Here is a 19897-nt window from a genome sequence, read left to right as displayed (position 1 = left end):
TTTTAAAAACTTCTATGAAAACTCCTTTTACCAAAAGTGACAAAAACAGGGAAAATTAACCTCATGGACCATGGTATATAGCATTTGTTTTGAGGACTATGACTTGGCCTGTGACACAACACAATTTGCATGTCATAACAGGTTGGTCTGACCCTCCAAAACCAACGTGAAGTGGATTAGAGCTTCTCTCCCTTGAAACGTGATTGTACTAACAGACATGGCCACAGGTTCTCATGCTAACTGCAGATCTTTATGAAAAATACATATATTCAGAAACATCCACAACATTTGCAGAGCAGAAAATTAGAATGACAAATCCCTCACGGGAAGAGTCTAGAAAGATATCTCCTGATGACAATGCTTTCATCTTTCTGGAAAAGACCAACACAATGGAGCGTAAGATGACCTCCTCTTACTTTCTTTGAAGTAGGCAGTGATGCAGGCTTCTGTAGTCTCAGCCATGTGGCGGACGGACGCCAGGCTCTGGCAGGCTGCTGTTAAAAGGGGCAGCACCACCAGCCCATGCATTTTTTGGCCAATCCAGGTCCGGATACTGCCCCGAAGGAACTCTGCCGTTGGAATAGTCGCGTTGTTCATCATCATCAGGACTTCCATGAAGAGGCTGCTGAGGGCCATGTGGCGGGTCTGGCTTTCCATATCTGAAAGGAACATAGAGACACTCAAGAATGGCTGCCAGAAAGTTGCTATCCATGTGATCAGGAGAATAACAGTACTTCAATCTTAGCTGCTCTCCAGGCAGATACTCTCCAGTGCTGGTAGCTGACCGCAAGGGACCAGAAGGAAGGCTCTGGATGGTGTTGAGTGTGGGGAAAAGAAAGAGATCAGCCTGTTACTGTGTCTATATAGAAGGAAGGAGACATAAGAGACTCCATTTAGTTCTGTATTTGAAATGCTGTTAATCGGTGACCCTACCCCCAACTTTGTCCTTGCAAGAGACATGTGTGAAGGTGATTTAAGGTTAAAAGGATATTGGGCTGTGCAGGATGTGTCTTTGTTAAACAAGTACCTGAAAGAGGCTTGATGGTTAAAAATCCTGCCCGTCCCTGGGCAATGTAACATCTCGGTGTAAAACCCATTGTGTGCCTTGTTTACTGAGTAAGGAGAAACCGCCTTTAGGAATAAGGTGGGGCTTGCTGGAGCCATACTGCTAAAAGGTTTATGGAGATGTTTGCATATGCATCTCAAGGCACAGCATTTTCCTTTAGGCTAATTCATGTTACAAGGATTTTTGTTCTTATGTCTTACTGCTGATTTCCTCCCTACAATGATCCTATTTTCTAGCTACTCCCCTATCGTTTAGATGGTAAAGATAATTATCAATAAATACTAAGGGAACTCAGAGGCCGGTGCCAGTGTGGGCCCTCTGAAAACACAGCACTGGTCCCCTGGGTCCCGCTTTTCTTTCTCTATACTTTGTCTCTGTGTATTATTTCCTTTTCTCAAGTCTCTCGTCCCACCTAACGAGAAGCACCCACAGGTGTGGAGGGGCAGGCCACCCCTTCAGTTGAGTTTGTACAGATAGTATGCGGCACACAGTTTCTAAGAGTAAAAGCAGGAACTACTGTGAGTTCCCTGGGTACAGCAGCATAGCAGAGCAATACCTTAATAAATAGACAAATCGGAAGCTGGTGTGAAAGAGTAACTTATCAGAACATGCCTAGTCAGTCTTTATTTTCCAACCTTTGCTCATGGAAAACCAAATACGTAGATCTCACCAGTCATTCAGGAAACCAAGTAGCGATAGTACCCACTATCACTGCCATCGCTGTCAATATTCTAGGGTGATTTCCACACATTAAAGGTTATTACTTAAAACTAAATATAAATGTAAGGAAAAACCTTTGCAAAGCGTCCTAACAGCAGCTCTTTTATTTCTTTGTTTTTTAAATAAGGAAAGTAAACCGACTGGTAATTTTTCAAAAAAGTTGGAGGTAAAAAGAGAGGAATTCAAGAAAAAGAACAAATTCATTTTACAAGAGAACTGCAAATAAGAGAAGGTCACTGAGGTAGATTCCTTCTTCACATTCAAAAACGGAAAATATATTTTACTGAGAGTTAACTGGAATAATTATGACAACTCTTCTAGCTCTCCCTAAGCTGGGTACGTTTTTTTTTAAGGAGTAGAACTGTAGCTTTCACACCACAAGGATTCAGTATTTATGTCAACAGGAAGGGTAAAAAGCTGAGAGATCTTATTCATCGCATCTATCAAAGCAAATTCATCTACTTAAGGTTAAATAAACCCTCACTTAATCTTTCTGTACGACCTACTTACTGTCAAGCAAGGACTTAAAAAACAAGTTTGAGAGAGATAATAACAGTATGTCTGTCTATTTCTTCATGTATTTCCATGGGTACAAATATTCTTGGAAATAAAGACTCATCTCTGAATTTCAACTGAATAGCAATTTAAATTTTATCTCTTAATTATGACTAATAGGAATAGATTACTACAACAGACCCCAGTCTCTCCCATTTCTGTTCATCATCAACAGGGCTCTCAAATCTTTTCCTAAATACCATATCTGATCCTATCACTCTTCTGACGAAGATCTTTCCAGAAAACCCTTCTCCCCTTTCACTGGCCAGCTATTATTCAACCCTTCTGGTTCAATCACATCTGACCAACTCTAGAACAGTTTCTCCAGCATTGCTTGCTGATACTTCTTTTCCATAAGATTCACTGAATGTGGCTGACTTGCCAGGCTGATGCTAAAATTTTAGATACCATCTCACCTGATACTTACAATATCTACATGAAACAGGTATGATTATTAACAACATCTAGCACTGTTTCATGTTTATTGGTCAGCAGGATATTTTCTTTTGCAGAATGTTGTTTCAAGGGTCTCGTCTATTTTTTTCTACTAAGTTGTCTTTTTCTTCCTTGTTTTATCTGGTGTGACAATCTTAATCACTCACAGTTACTATAATTAATTACTGATCTAGCTGGGTCTAAGTCTACTGTCTTCCTGTATGTATCCTATTTGTCCCTCCTATTCTACATTCCTTTTTCTCTCTTTTGCCTCTTTTAGATTATTATTCTATTTTTTCCCTGTTTCAGCTTGAAAACTAAATCCTCTCTTAAAAATCTCATAGTGGTTATCCTATAAATGAAAACATGCATTCCTGATTTTTTGAAGTCTGATGTTAATTGGTTCCCAGATGATGTAATGGCTGTGGAACATTCTAACTTCATTTCTCCACTGTTGCCATAACCCAATAAGCCATTTCTATTATTATTGTTGCATACAGTCAGATTTCATTTAGATTTACCCACCCATTTACCAGTTTCATTGTTCTTCATTCTTAGTTTCTTCCTATTTATTTTCTCTTTGTTATTTCCTCCCTTCTACTATCTTTGATTGTTATTTTGCTGTCTTTTTAAATAACTGTTTAATGTTTTTTAATTTTTACCTTTTAAAAAAGTCTATGATGAGCATTTAAGGCCCTGAAAGTAACTGATACGGTTTGGATCTGTGTCCTCACCAAATCTCATGTTGAACCGTAGTCCCCAGTGTTGGAGCAGAGTTTAGTGGGAGGTGGCTGAATATGGGGGTGGGTCCTTCATGAATAGTTTAGCACCATCCTCTTGGTGCTGTTCTCATACTAGAGTTCTCAGAGATGTGGTAGTTTAAAAGTGTGCAACATCTCCCTCTCACTCATTCTCTCTCTCTTGCTCCTTCTCTGGCCATGTGGAGTGTTACTCCCATTCTGTGTTCTGCCGTGACTGTAAGTTTCCTGAGGCCTCTCCAGAAGCCAAGCAGATGGCAGCATCATGCTTCCTGTACAGCCTCTAGAACCATGAGTCAATTGAACCTGTTTTCCTTATAAATCACCCAGTGTTGGGTTTTTCTTTATAGCAGTGTCAGAACAGGCTAAATCCGCATCCCACAAATTTTGATGCACTGTATTTTACTATTCAGTTCTAAGTATTTTAAATTTCTATTATGATTGTTCCTTTGGCCATCAGTTATTTAAAAGTTTGCTTCTTAATTTCCACAGTGTTTTTCTCTCTAGTTCTATTTAGTTACTGATTTTTTTTTTTTCTATGTCATGCAACTTCAGGGCAGAAATACACAGAGATGAACATCTGGCTTTTACAAAGTTTTCTGCCTTACAGTTCTATTTATCTGATATTAATATAGCTATGCCAGCTTTCTATTTTAATATTTGCCTGATATAATCATCTTATGGAATGCTTTCTATATCCTTATGCTTTTGATGTATTTCTTATAAACAGCTTAAAGCTAGATGTTTCTGGTTATTAATCTACCTTAACAATCTTTGTCTTTTAACTTGAGCATTAGTCCCTTTACCAACACATTTGAATTTTATCATCTTATTCTGGTTATTTTTCTCACTTTCTCCATGTTTCCTTTCTTGCCTTCTTTGGACTGAACATACTTTGGCCATTCTTTTTATCTCCCTCTACTGACTTGGAAATTGTACATTTTAATTTCTATTCTTTTGGTTAATTTCTTAAAGTTGTTAATATTCATACTTTATCAAGGTATAATCACGACCCACCAACAGTAGTAGAACCTTAGAACACTTTTAACTCAACCTCCTTCCTAGCATGCTTCAGTATTTTCTTTAGTGACATCTACTGGGACAAACACTCTCAGGGCTCAATGAAAGTATGGTTCTTTACCTCATCTTCTTCATTAAAGGGGGGCTTTTCTTAGTTTACAATTCTAGGTTATGAGTCATTTTCTCATAGCACATTGAAGTTGTTATCCCACTGTCTTACAGATTCTTTTATTGATATTGAGAAGTCAGCTGTCAGTCTAAATGTTGCTCCTTGGTAGGTAATCTGCCTTTCCTTCCCGGACGTAAAGGGTTTTGTTTTGTTTTTTTAATTTTGCCACTGGTGCTTCTGCAGGTTCACTATAGTGTATACAGGTTTGAATTTCTTTCCATATATCCTGCTTGGGATTTGCTGGGTTTACTGAATTTGAGGATTGTTGTCTTCATCAGTCCTGAAAATTTTCAGCCTTACTATCTCTTCAGATATTGCTTCTCCCCAGTTAAGTATCTCCTCTCCTTCTGGAATTCTACTTGGATAATAGGATGTATATTAAACCTTCTCAGCCTATCCTCTATGCCTTTTAACTTCACTTTCACATTCTTTTTGTTTGTTTTACAGATGGGTTCTCACTATGTTGCCCAGGCTGGAGTGCAGTATTCAGACACAGTCATTGCACACTGTGGCCTCGAATTCCTGGCCTTAAGCAATCCTCCTGCCTCAGTCTCCATGCCCAGCTCACTTTTACATTCCTTCTCTGTTTCTCTCTGCTGCAATCTGAGTATTTTCTTCAGTTTTATTTTCCAGTTTACCAATTTTCTCTTCAGATGGGTTTAATCTACTGTTGAACTTATCCATTAACTTTATTATAATATTTATATTTTTCATTTCTAAAATATATAAATCTCTCAAATCTGCATATTTCTACAATCCCTTGCTTCTTACTGATATCTTCAATCCTCTCTTATTTCAGCATATAATAAAAATATCTTTTTGCTTACTGTACTAATTATTCTACTATCTTCAATCTTTTCATTTCTGACTCTGCTGTTGTTTTCTATTACTTTGCTCATGGTGTCTTGTTTCCTTATGTGTTTTGTGACTTTTGTTACTGTGACTTTCTTGGAACTGTGAGGCTTGAGTTAAAGATGGGTTTCTCCAAACAGGATCTATGGTTGCTTTTTGCAGTGGCACTGCCAACTCAGAACTGCTCTAAATTCTTAGACTGAGGTTGTTGTTATTATTGCTGTTTTTAACAATCTAGGTAATCTGAATTCTTGCTTCAAAACCACATGAGGGTCATCTTATCAATTCTCAAAACAGATATCTCTTTTCCTGCATAAACATTTAACCTAACAACATTTCCTACATAAACATTTAACCTAACGGCAAGGCCAAAACGGATAACTGTCTTTGCCTTCCCTTCACAAGAGGAGGTTTACTTCTAGATCATCTTTACAGTAAAAATGTCACCCTGTGGATTATGCATGGGATTTCCTCTTAGGCTCCCATCTTAGGCAGGCCCTGGGCTTTACCACCTCCCCCTGATATCCAAACATATTCAGCAAAACTCTTCAGGGTGACAGCAGCCTCAGAACTCCATCTGCCTTGATGCATTTCTCCTTTCACTTAGGTTCTGGCCTCTGAGGTTTCCTTATCTTTTTGCCACTCCACTGATAAGTTTAAATTCCAGTTTCTTGAAAACATTTCATCCAGCACCTAGTTTGTCTTCAGCAGGAGAGGCAGTCAGTATGTCTAGTCCACCAAACTGCCAGGAGCAGAAGTTCTCCATACACAGTTTCTTGACAAGTCTACAGGTGATTCTGAAGTGCCCTCCCAGTTAAAAGCCAAAATCCCTAGAAATACTGCTCAATAAAAGTTCTCTGGTATCTCCTAATCATTAGATCCCATTGTCCAGCTTAACAGTCAGTCTCACCCATCACCCACCAGCATCTGCCAGTGTCAATCCTTCCCCACTGCTCAGTCTCTGGTGTCCAAACACCTCTCTGATCATTGCTTCTCTGGAAAGAGGAGTGCCAGTGTCCTGAACACCCTCCTGATCTCACAGTGCCTCACGCACAGCAGGAATGCATTGACTGAATGAATACAGGACTTCCGACTAGTCACTTACCGGGTGGGTTAAAGATAATGATATCATCTAAGAGCTTAGACATTTCCTGTTCTAGGACTGCTAAGGTGATTTTTCCATTTTGTTCCAGGGTGCTGAGGAATTGAACCATCTGATGAGTAAAAGCTTGGCATTTTGGAACTGCGTCCTGACAAAAAAAAAAAAAAAAAAAAAATCATTCAAATGAATCCAAGCAAGGAATGTTAATTGCATATTTCCTGGGAGCATGGCACTGCAATGAATGCTTGGGTAGGGAGTAGAGGAGACAGAACAGGAAGCCACATGAAGACTTAGTCCCACGTGGCCCAAGGGCCCTGCGTCTAGTAAAAGGCAAATCTATGGTTACACTTTGACCAGGGCCCATGTGTTCCCAAATTCGGGCAGAATACTCTTCCTTTTTTACTACAAGAATAACAACCAAACACTAACTACTTGCCAGACACTTTTCCAAAAACTTTTATGTTCATTATCTAATTCAATCCTCACAACACCACTTTGAGGCAAGGTACTTTTTTTTTTTTTGAGACAGAGTCTCACTCTGTTGCCCAGGCTGGAGTGCAGTGGTGGGATCTCCACTCACTGCAACCTCCGCCTCCTGGGTTCAAGTGATTCTCCTACCTCAGTCTCCCAAGTAGCTGGGACTACAGGCGCATGCCACCACACCCGGCAAACTTCTGTATTTTTAGTAGAGACAGGGTTTCACCATGTTGACCAGGCTGGTCTTGAACTCCTGACCTCAGGTGATCCGCCTGCCTTGGCCTCCTGAAGTGCTGGGATTACAGGTGTGAGCCACCGCGCCAAGCCTTTGCAAGGCACTATTTCTAATCAGATGAGAAAACTGAAGGACTTGCCCTGTCAGACCTCAAGCTCATATTACTACCCTTCCTCCCTCCCATTCTGCTGCCAATGACATTCAGATCATGAAACCAGCAACTTGCTGGCAGCCCTCAATCCTTTTGACCTTTTGTCAACATGTGACATAGCTAGTAAGTAAAGGCTCTCCCAAAAGGAGAACTCAACCCAAAAGATCTACAAGGCCAAAAGATGAGTATATGATAATACACATCCTCCAACTTCCTCTGCTGAGCACTTCCTAGGTTCAAGACTGTCCTTTGCAGCACTTATGCTACTACCAATCTCCAAGAACAGTCCCTGCCTTTTAAACTACCTCTCAACTTACAAGATGCTTCTGGCTGTCAGTAGGAATAGAAAGGCCCGCAGACACTTTTAGGAGCTTCATGATTAATTCAGCATAAGATTCTTTTGCCAGGATGATGGACGGTGGGTAATGGCTGCTGAAATAACCTAGCACACTCTGGTACGACACAATATCCACGAGATGCCATGAAAGTGAGCTTGTCTGTCCAAGAAGACTAAGTAAAGGTGAATCCTAAAAATAAAACACATATTTCTTTAGTTCCAGAGCCCCAATTTTTCCAGAAATATGTGTTGCTAACTAGTCTGTCGAATAACCACTAAGATGGCCTATGGTAAGCACAGAACAGTTACAATATCAAGTAAGTATGTACTCGAGTTAGGGGTACTAGTGAAAGCAATAACCAAAGTCTTGGCAAAAACACATTCATATTAAGATGTATTGAGTATCTGGAACCCAGGTTCTTTTCTTGCAAATGAACTCTCTGTTCTGGTGGGACATGCCAAAATTGACTTCAAGAAGCATACAAGAGATTGAACTAGATATTAATGAGATGCAAAATAAAGCTGATTAATATATTCTAACTCAGTGTGGTTCTTTGCGTAATTTAGAATCAGATAATGAGCTATCCAAGAAAATCAGGCATCTGGTTAAAGGTACATCTCATATGCCAAGCATCTGTTCACACTGATAGGGGCACTGGAAAAACAAATGAAACACTATGACCTAGTAGAAAGCAAAGATCTAAGCAGCCTTGCCAAATTTTTGCCATAAGCTTCCCCAACTTACTGTTTGGTCTACCAGTTGAACTTCCTTTGCCAATAAAATCATCATGAAAAGGAGGCAGACAATCATGCTGCGGGTTTCTGGGTGGGGACTGGGATTCCAGGCATCAGAGAGCACACTAACCCAATTGACTTCACATAGTACAGACCCCAAAAATAAGAAACAGCTCTTGGGGCTTCCTCGTTCCACCTAGAAGGAAATGAATTAAAATCAATGTGTTGCCTTGTGCTATCTATGTATCTGGAAAATGTATGTAAATTATTTCATAATTGTATTTTTAAAAAATACTTTTTCCCCAGATTATATCACTTACAATCCCACCTCCTAGAGATTTAGACTTAATATTTGTAATCTCTCTCCTTCCACAATGTATGTGTGTATATTTTAGTTTGTCTGTTCAGATTTCAGCATTTATTCCAATCATTCTTAACAAGTGAGGAAGGACCTTTCCTAACCCCAACCTGGGTGGAGAATCGCTGCCACCACAGTAAGTCACTGGAGCTGCAGGGAGTGTATCAGAATCCTCAGGTGTGCCAGGACAGGGCAAAGTTGAGATTTACTAGTGAGTAGTTCCCAAACTTAAGTGCGCATCAGAACTAAATGGAAAGTGTATTAAAACAGATTGCTGAGCCTACCCCTAGAGCTTTTAATTTTGCATGTATGGGTTGGGAGCTGGAATGGGTAAGTTCCCAGGTAATTCTGATGCTTCTGTCCCAGGGACCACATTCCTTTGAGATCTGCTACACTAGTGTGTATTATTTATATTGCCTTTTTTTTTTTGAGATGGAGTTTCACTCTTGTTGCCCAGACTGGAGTACAACAGCACAATCTCGGCTCACCGCAACCTCTGCCTCCCGGGTTCAAGCAATTCTCCTGCCTCAGCCTCCCGAGTAGCTGGGCGCCCACTCCCATGCCCAGCTAATTTTTTATTTTATTATTTTATTGCTTATTTATTATTTTATTTTTAGTAGAGACCGGGTTTCTCCATGTTGGTCAGGCTGGTCTTGAACCCCCAGCCTCAGGTGATCTGCCCACCTTGGCCTCCCAAAGTGCTGGGATTACAGGTGTGAGCCACCAAACCCAGCCTATATTCCCTTTATAATGTAATGTTGTATTATAACAATGTCTCCCCATTATTAGTCTTTACAATTTTTGATGACTGCATATTTAAATTCTATTTAAAATATATTAGAGAGGCTGGGTGCAGTGGCTCACGCCTGTAATCCCAGCACTTTGGGAGGCTAAGGCGGGCGGATCACAAGGTCAGGAAATCGAGAGCATCCTGGCTAACATGGTGAAACCCCATCTCTACTAAAAACACAAAAAATTAGCTGGGCCTGGTGGCGGGTGCCTGTAGTCCCAGCTACTTGGGAGGCTGAGGCAGAAGAATGGTGTGAACCCGGAAGGTGGAGCTTGCAGTGAGCCAAGATCGCGCCACTGCACTCCAGCCTGGGTGACACAGCGAGATTCCATCTCAAAAAATAAAAAAATAAAAATAAGAGAATGAGGAACAGATGTACTATAAAGTATATAAGAAACCTCAAAGATCTCTTTACAAGCTATTTCAATACTTCTAATTTGTTTAAAATAAAACATAGCTACTCATGAATTTTTCCTTTTAACATGAAGATTAAAAACTCTAGTCTATAAAATCATGATCAATTGAATTTGGTGATGATTCATTTCTTCTCATTACTGTTATTATATTATGCTAACTACTAATTCTCTTCCTTTTAGAAAATGATTCTTCATTGTCCATTATAATCAGTTCTCTATTCTCACCCTAAACCCCACCAAAAACAATAGAGTTTATTAGGCCAAGAAGACACAAAGAATTAAAACATCCCCAGCTTCCGGGGTGGTCAGGGTCATCTGCCATTAGAATAAAACTCCTAGAGACAGTCTACAGCATCCCTTAACAGGCTGTGCTACTATTTAATCTGTCTTATAGTTAAGGTCATCCTTTTACTTAGTTAAAACTCCATCTTACAGTTCTTTAAACCACCTTTCTCTAGTATGGTCATAATGGTGATAAATATTTACTTAATGCCTGTCTCATATACTAAATCTAGCTATAAAATCATTCTTAAGTCTTGAATTTCTCTGGAACAACTGCCCTCAGCTTTTCTTGCATTTCAGCTACTGAGGACTGGCTGACAAGATAGCACAGATGCGCTTTCATTAAGGGCACTAAAAAAGTTAAGTACATTTTGCTAACTGTCATAAATAATTGTACATCTGTATCAAAGCACTTAAGGTGTCTTAGTAATAAATGTGATAGTAAGAGTAAACACTAACTGATGAGACTATGAACAAATGGAACTGAAACTACCATAAAAACCTAAGACAAGAGTGTAATTAAAAAAAAAAAAAAACGAAAAGCAATAACAGCTCCAAATGCCTGACTGGTATGTAAGTTACACTACACTGTTTGTTTTCTGGTTTTTGTAACCATTGTTTCTACTGCAAAGACTTGCACATACTCTCTTTTTTCAGGTCATTTCAGGTCTATACATAATTATGATGCATTCATCGGTTGTCACAATGCATTTTATCTCATATAATCAAATCATTCACTTGCATGACTGCTAAAAGAAACTAATAGCTTCAGTACCAATTTACATTTTGCTTTAATAGAACATTTAACAATATGCAGTTGATGACACAAACTGTAATGACACAAACACATCAACAACAACCAAGATTAAGCGTAATGGAGGTATTAAACTATGTACTCACACATGACAAAGCCTAGGGGATGACTGACATATTATAGATAAAATCTTTCTCTGGGTTTTAAAAATGGTCCTGTAGATGTTTTAACACAATGAAATTACTTCCATGGGACACTGTTTTCCACAAGCACCACCGAGGCATGTATTCACGGTCCACGCTGGCACACACTGCCACTATGCCTAACAACCACAGTGACCAGGCTGCTCCCTGGAAACCAGATCTCTCTAGGCTGCAACCCAGGGAGTGAAGGGCTTACTTTGAAGAAGGCCTCCATGAGCATCTGGTCAGGGTGCAGGTCCTTCCAGGGCAGTTTCCGGTACGCGCTATGGAAAGTGTACAGAATGAACTCTGGCATTTTGGGTGCTGTACATGCTTCGCAATAATGCATCAGGTGCAACCAAAGGGCTCCTTCATCACCTGGCAACAGCTTATCTAGAATTTAAAAAGAAAATAGAGCTGAAGACCTTTGGTTTACCTTTTCAAAAAAAAATGCAAATTTGAACTAAAAATCTAAAACCGAAGGTTCTCGTTATTGACCCAATTTCAGATTTTCATGTGGGAAGAGTGCTTAAGGGGACTACTGGCAGATTAGTAATAAAGAATGGCACTTCATTTCCCCACTTGGGTAACTGGAGTGAGCAGACGCTCATTTTCAGCTTTTCTTTAAAATTTCTAAATATATGGCTTTTTAATCGAAATACGCTCCTACAGCCTGCTGCCCTCAGTATGTATTCAGCTTTACACGTTTAGCGCTTCATTCATTTGGCACTCAGGAGAAATCCAATATTCCCCAAAAAGAAATGCTCCATTTTTTAAAAGAAGACATACAAATGGCCAATAGGTGTATGAAGAAATGCTCAGCGTCACTGATCATTAGGGAAATGCAAACTAAAACCACAACAAGGTATCAGTGCACAGCTGTTAGGATAGCTGTTATCAAAAAGATGAACGATAACAAGTGTTAGAGAGGATCTGGAGAGAAATAAACTCTTAAACACAGTTGGTGGGAGTGTAAATTAGTACAACCATTATGGAAAAAGGCACGGAGGTTCCTCAAAAACCTAAAAATAGAATACCATATGATCCAGTAATCTCACTTCTGGGTATACATCCAAAAGAAAGGAAATCGATAGGTTGAAGGGATAACTGCACTCCCACTTTCACTGCAGCATTATTCACAATAGCCAAGATATGGAAACAACCTAAGCATCCTTCAAAAGATGAATGGATTTTTCTAAATGTTGTGTATACACACAATGGAATACCAGTCTGCCTTAGAAAAGGAGGAAATCCTGTCATTTGCAACAACATGAATGAATCTGGAAGACATCATGCTAAGTGAAGAAAACCAGGCACAGAAAGACAAATGCCACATGATCTTACTCATATGTGGAATCTAATAAGTGGAACTCACTGAAGTAGAGAATAGAATGACGGTTACCAGAAGCTGCGGGGTATCGGGGGAAAGGGAGGGAATGAGGAGTTGCTGATCAAAAGAGCACAAAGTTTCAGAGGGCAGGAGGAATAGGTTTCAGGATCTATTGTACAGCAGGGTGACTATCATCCACAACAATGCATTACATATTTCAAAATAAGAAGAGAACAAACTTCAAATGTCTCATCATAAACAATGATAGGTAAGCAAGGTGATGGATACCTTAATTAGCTTGATTTAATCACGCCACACTGTAAATCACACTGTACCCCATCAATGTATATAATTATGATTTGTTAATCAAAGATAACATTAATAATAATTTTTTAATTTAAGAAACAGTGGAAATCTTCCAAACGACTAACACTTAATTAACCCTTGGTGCAATGAAACTAGCCTATTAACTGTCATTCATGTAAGTCATTCTAAAATAAATCTCACGCTTTTCTGAGACCTGGATTGTTACTCAATATTAACCTCACAAGTATCAATTCCATTAATGTCTTCAAGGGCTAATGACTATATAACGGACATTTAGTCTAAAACAAGTAGTTTCAGACTTTCCGGTTCCACACAAATGGAAAGCAGTCAAAGAAGAGCAAGCCACACACAGCAAAAACAAAAACCTGACGGTGTTTCTCAACACAAATCTTTTAAGAAATGGCCAACGAGGCTGCGTGCAGTGGCTCACACTTGCAGTTTCAGCACTTTGGGAGGCCGAGGCAGGCAGATCACTTGAGGTCAGGAGTTCGAGACTAACCTGGCCAACATGGTGAAACTCTGTCTCTACCAAAAACACAAAAATTAGTCAGATGTGGTTGCAGGCGCCTGTAATCCCACCTACTCAGGAGGCTTAGGTGGGAGAATTGCTTGAACCAGGGAGGCGGAGGTTGCAGTGAGCCAAGATCGCACCACTGCACTCCAATCTGGGTGACAGAGTGAGATTCCTTCTCAAAAAAAAAAAGCCAATGAGCATCAACACATTGTACTAGACAACTCTCATTTCTAATATGCTTGTGCTCTCAATTCCACAACCCAGCATGAAACAGAAATGCATATTTTTAACAATCTTTAAGATAGAGGTTAACGATAGCATTCATTTAAATATGGATAAAAGACAGTTTTGTTTAGATAAAGTTGGGTAAGTATGTAGAAGATATCCAGTAGGATGTCTTAGGATAAGACTGAGCTGATAGTTCCAGCCAAGACACAAATTCTATGACGTCAGATAAATTCTTTCCATTTTCAGGTTCCCACTTTCCTCATCCATAGAAGGAGCTAGTGGATCAGATAATATCACTAAAAAGCTACAATACTTCTTCATCCTACCTTGCAAAGCTCTCTTGTTTCCTTTCTTTGAACCCAGCTACCAAGTCTTGATTCAAGTTTGTGTACCCTCCTGTCCCTATGCCACTTTCTCATTTTATTTATATACACAGGCAAGACAGCCTTGGGGTGTTTTCCTCTATACTAAGAAATTAAATACGGCCGGGTATGGTGGTTCACACCTGTAATCCCAGCACTCTGGGAGGCCAAGGTAGGCGGATCACAAGGTCAGGAGTTCAAAACCAGCCTGACCAATATGGTGAAACCCCGTTTCTGCTAAAAATACAAAAATTAGCTGGGCGTGGTGGCGGGCACCTGTAGTCCCAGCTACTTGGGAGGCTGAGGCAGGAGAATCGCCTGAACCCAGGAGGCGGAGGTTGCAGTGAGCCAGGATCCTGCCACTGCACTCCAGTCTGGGCAACAGAGCAAGACTCTGTCTCAAAAGAAAAAAAAAAAAATTAAATACATAGCCTTTATGACTATCATTTGGTGCTCAAATATTTTTCTCAGTTATCAATATATTCTGAATGGTAAAAAGCAGCTAGAAGTCTGCCTTTCCAAAAAAAAAAAAAAAAAAGAGTACTACTAGGATTTCATGTGTTACTCACTGAACCACTATTTATCAAACACACACTGAGAATATGGCATAATCCCAGTTTTGTAGGGGGCAAAAATAAGCAATGAATAACATTTGTTATTCTATGAAGAGTTTACACCTCTTCAAGACAAGATCAGATACGTAAAAGATAAATCAGAAATACAAATAAGGTACAGCCAGACAAAATGAAATGAGCTATCCAGCCATGAAAAGGCACAAAGAGACTTCAATGCCTATTACTAAGTGAAAGAAGTTCATCTGAAATGCTATGATTCCAACCATAGGATATTGTAGAGAAGGTAACACTATGGAGATAGTAAAAGGATCAGGGGTTGAGGGGAGGGAAGAGATGAACAGGTAGAGCACAGAGAATTTTTAGGGCAGTGAAACTGCTCTGTATGATACTACAATGGTGGGTACATGTTATTTGTCATTTGTCAAAATCCACTGAATGTGTTCACCAAGAGAAAATGCTAATGTAAACCATGGACTTTAGTTGATAATGATGCCTTAATGTAGGTTCATCAATTATAACAAATGTATCACCCTGGTGTGGAATGTCCAGAATGGGGAAAGAATCCAAAGGAAAATTAAACAGCAGCATAAGGCAACCCCCAACAGGAATTTCAGATAATAGAATTATTGTATATACATCATAAAGTAAGCCTGTTTAAACATTTTAAGGAAATAAAAAATAGAATTTTTAATGAAAGAAAAGATACTACCAAAAAGGATCAGGGTAGATTCGAAAAACAAACAAATAGATCTAGAAATGGAAAAAATAATCACTGAAATGAAAAATTCAATTGGTATATTTTAAGCAGATGAAACATAGCTGGAGAGAGACTAAAGAACTGGAAGGAAGACCTCTAGAAATTACCCAGAATAAAGCAAAAAAAAAAAGACAGAAAATATGAAAAAGAGGTTAAGAGTTAGGGAGGACAAGAAGAAACTCAACATGCAGGATAGGCAATACTGGAAGAGAGAAAGACTGCAAATTTACCATAACTGAGAAACTCAGAGCAACCTAACAAAAAAAGGTAAGCAGTTACACACTTAAAGGCCAGGCATGGTAGCTCACACCTATAATCCTAGCACTTTGGGAGGCAGAAGCGGGCAGACAGCCTGAGCTCAGGAGTTCGAGACCAGTCTGGGCAACATGGTGAAACCCCGTCTCTACTAAAAATACAAAAAAATTAGCCAGGTGTGGTGGCATGCACCTGTAGTCCCAGCTACTCGGGAGGCTGAGGCAGGAGAATTGCTTGAATCTGGGAGGCAGAGGCTGCAGTGAGCCCAGATCACGCCACTGCACTCCAGCCTGGGCGACAGAGCGAGACTCCATCTCCAAAAGGAAAAAAAAAAAAAAGAAGAAGTAGTTACACACTTAATACGAAATAATTGTATCAGTGACCTTTCTTCATCACAGATAACTGCCTATTAAATAAAAATTCAGTAGAGAAAAGCAGAAAGAAAAGACTGACTGAATGACTTAGGGAAAAATGAAAACTAAGCAGAGACAGCCTGACATCTTCCTACCTTTAAAACTCTCATGCAGTGAGTCAATACAGTCAGTGAACAGCTGCACAATGCTTGAGGCCACCACAGTATCACTCTCTAGCCAGGGGTAATGGCGCTGTTGGCTGCTTTAAAGAAAAGAAACACACACTTAGGAATGCAACCATGATTAAATTATTGTAAGTGTCAGTGTCAGGGGCTGGCCTAAGTCCTGGAAGCCTGTCCATTACGTAGGCGTGGCACACATTTAGAATACTTCAAAGGCTGTAAATACCTGCAGGCAAACTGTAGCTTGTAACACCAGCCATATAATTTTCTTTCCTCTCCTTCCTACCCCTTTATTCCAATGCAATTATATTTCTAAAATGTGCTATACAAATAACCCTTAAATTAACATCTTTTTACATCGAATTTAGACCCTTTGATATCTTGGTTACATTTCAAATACCATAGAAAAACACCCTAAGGCAGCTTCAACAGTTTTCCCTACTCAAAGCATTAAAAAAAAAAAAAAAAATCAAATTCACTTAACAAAGAGACAGCCAAAAATTAACAAATAGAAAATGACCAAAGAAATTTTTTTTTTTTTTTTTTTTTTTTTTTGATAAAGAGAGTTTCTCTGCCACCCAGGCTGGAGTGCAGTGGTGCAATCTCATGTCACGGCAACCTTCACCTCCGGTGTTAAATCAACTCTTCTGCATCAGCCTCCCGAGTAACTGGGGTTGCAGGCGCCGACCACCATGCCCAGCTAATTTTTGTATTTTTAGTAGAGATAGGGTTTTACCACGTTGGCCACACTTGTCTCAAACTTCTGACCTCAAGTGATACACCTGCCTTGGCCTCCCAAAGTACCGAAATTACAGGCGTGAGCCACCACGCCTGGCCCAAAGAAATTCTTCATATGAAAATTTTAATTGGCCGGGCACAGTAGCTCCTGCCTATAATCCCAGCACTTTGGGAGGCAGAAGTGGGCAGATTGCTTAAGGTCAGGAGTTCAAGACCATCCTGGCCAACATGGCAAAACACTGTCTCTACTAAAAATACAAAAAAAAAAAAAAAAATTAGCTGGGCATGGTAGCGCACATTTGTAATCCCAGCTACTCAGGGGGCTGACGCAGGAGAATTGCTTGAACCTGGGAAGCAGAGGTTGCACTGAGGCGAGATCACGTCACTGCACTCCAGCCTGAGCATCAGAGTGAGACTCCGTCTTTAAAAAAAAAAAAAAAAAATTATTTTCTGAATCTGGTCTAGAAAACTCAACGTCCAAATAAGTTCCATTAATTCTTACTGGAAAGAAACAAGCAGCCAACATTATGGTAAGCAGTCTATATATATACAGTCACTATAAAATCTTGAAGCTTGCAGATTATTCAGATAGCCCTCTAGCAAAAGCAAACATTCAGAACCTTTTACACTTTCCTTAAGTGGCTCGTAAAGCAACATGGGTTAATGCAAAGAGTCTAGAAAAAGAAGTCTAAGACCTGAGCTCTAGTCCCAGCTTCGGCACTAACCAACCAGCTATGAGACTTGAGTATGACATTCATGTTCTCTGAGTCTCAGAATCAAGTTCAAGTTTTTGAAAATACCTTCTATGATGTGATATTTACCACTGTCGTAATTTCTTTTCTTTTTTTTTTTTTATGGGGACACTTTGGAAAATAACCACTTCAATATATTTTTTCAGTCAATTATTTTAATACCACTTTTGAGGTTCCTTTTATGTATAAGTGTGAGTCTACTGATATTGCTGAAAATTAACATTGCTCTTGGTGGAGTCATGTATCTTACAATGAAAGAGATTGAACTCATGAGCAATAGAAAACATTGTAATTTTAGAAGAAATGAAAGTGCCATAGAGAAAAAAATGTTAAGATATGTGATGCAGAGTGGCTATGGGTGAGTGAGTCAAGAGTTTTGTAAAAATTGATGGGTGCAATATTCAAACTGGAGGAAATATTAGCTGTGAATGCCCACTAAAGAAAAATAATGTAGATTGTTTAAGAAAACTGCAAGGTATAGTTTGAAGAGATAAGGCAAATGGGAGAGTAGTAGGATATGAAGATTTAGAGATAATCAGCGTCTAGAACACATGAACTTCAGGAAGCACTGGAAGGGATATAAAAAGCATGTAAAACTATCTGCTATGTGTATTATGAAGATCACTTTCTCTGCTCTTTCCTGAGTAGTATAGGATAAGGGAGCAGGAATAGCAATCAGGAGATTATTGTTCTCATCTATATGAGAGATACCAGGTTAGTGGTGGCAGAAGACTTGAGTGAGATGTTTCCAGATTTGAGATGTTGTTTCATTTTTTATTTTATTTTTTTTTAATTATTATTATACTTTAAGTTCTACGGTACATGTGCATAATGTGCAGGTTTGTTACATATGTATACTTGTGCCATGTTGGTGTGATGCACCCATCAACTCGTCAGCATCCATCAACTCGTCATTTACATCAGGTATAACTCCCAATGCAATCCCTCCCCCTTTCCCCCTCCCCATAACAGTCCCTGGTGTGTGATGTCCCCCTTCCCGAGTCCAAGTGATCTCATTGTTCAGTTCCCACCTATGAGTGAGAACATGCAGTGTTTGGTTTTCTGTTCTTGTGATAGTTTGCTGAGAATGATGGTTTCCAGCTGCATCCATGTCCCTACAAAGGACACGAACTCATCCTTTTTTATGGCTGCATAGTATTCCATGGTGTATATGTGCCACATTTGCTTAATCCAGTCTGTCACTGATGGACATTTGGGTTGACTCCAAGTCTTTGCTATTGTGAATAGTGCCACAATAAACATACGTGCGCATGTGTCTTTATAGCAGCATGATTTCTAATCCTTTGGGTATATCCCCAGTAATGGGATGGCTGGGTCATATGGTACATCTAGTTCTAGATGCTTGAGGAATCGCCATACTGTTTTCCACAATGGTTGAACTAGTTTACAATCCCACCAACAGTGTAAAAGTGTTCCTATTTCTCCACATCCTCTCCAACATCTGTTGTTTCCTGATTTTTTAATGATTGCCGTTCTAACTGGTGTGAGATGGTATCTCATTGTGGTTTTGATTTGCACTTCTCTGATGGCGAGTGATGATGAGCATTTCTGCATGTGTCTGTTGGCTGTATGAATGTCTTCCTTTGAGAACTGTCTGTTCATATCCTTTGCCCACTTTTTGATGGGGTTGTTTGTTTTTTTTCTTGTATATTTGTTGAGTTCTTTGTAGATTCTGGATATTAGCCCTTTGTCAGATGAGTAGATTGCAAAAATTTTCTCCCATTCTGTAGGTTGCCTGTTCACTCTGATGGTAGTTTCTTTTGCTGTGCAGAAGCTCTTTAGTTTAATTAGATCCCATTTGTCAATTTTGGCTTTTGTTGCCATTGCTTTTGGTGTTTTAGACATGAAGTCCTTGCCCATGCCTATGTCCTGAATGGTACTACCTAGGTTTTCTTCTAGGGTTTTTATGGTATTAGGTCTAACATTTAAGTCTCTAATCCACCTTGAATTAATTTTCGTATAAGGAGTAAGGAAAGGATCCAGTTTCAGCTTTCTACTTGTGGCTAGCCAATTTTCCCAGCACCATTTATTAAATAGGGAATCCTTTCCCCATTTCTCGTTTCTCTCAGGTTTGTCAAAGATCAGATGGCTGTAGATGTGTGGTATTAT

The 19897-nt window shown here is 39.5% G+C and overlaps 1 protein-coding gene across 3 annotated transcripts in view; it reads right to left on the bottom strand.

The window, feature by feature from the left end:
* EPG5 (ectopic P-granules autophagy protein 5 homolog) overlaps window positions 1–19897 on the bottom strand; it is a 140679-nt gene that overhangs the window by 15826 nt on the left and 104956 nt on the right. For 2 of the 3 annotated variants that reach the window (XM_023207621.2, XM_023207619.1), the window contains exons 35-40: window positions 16251–16357; window positions 11612–11787; window positions 8623–8808; window positions 7858–8067; window positions 6681–6825; window positions 417–659 (exon numbers count right to left, since the gene is read on the bottom strand). In XM_023207621.2, the coding sequence (XP_023063389.1) occupies window positions 417–659; window positions 6681–6825; window positions 7858–8067; window positions 8623–8808; window positions 11612–11787; window positions 16251–16357 (1067 nt within the window). The remainder of the gene's footprint in view (window positions 1–416; window positions 660–6680; window positions 6826–7857; window positions 8068–8622; window positions 8809–11611; window positions 11788–16250; window positions 16358–19897) is intronic. The other variant, XM_023207620.1, reaches the window with a different exon arrangement.

The sequence above is a fragment of the Piliocolobus tephrosceles genome, chromosome 18, assembly GCF_002776525.5.
Source record: "Piliocolobus tephrosceles isolate RC106 chromosome 18, ASM277652v3, whole genome shotgun sequence".
Taxonomy (NCBI): domain Eukaryota; kingdom Metazoa; phylum Chordata; class Mammalia; order Primates; family Cercopithecidae; genus Piliocolobus; species Piliocolobus tephrosceles.
The sequence above is the reverse complement of the archived record's forward strand: the minus strand, read 5'-3'. Positions and strand labels throughout refer to the sequence as shown.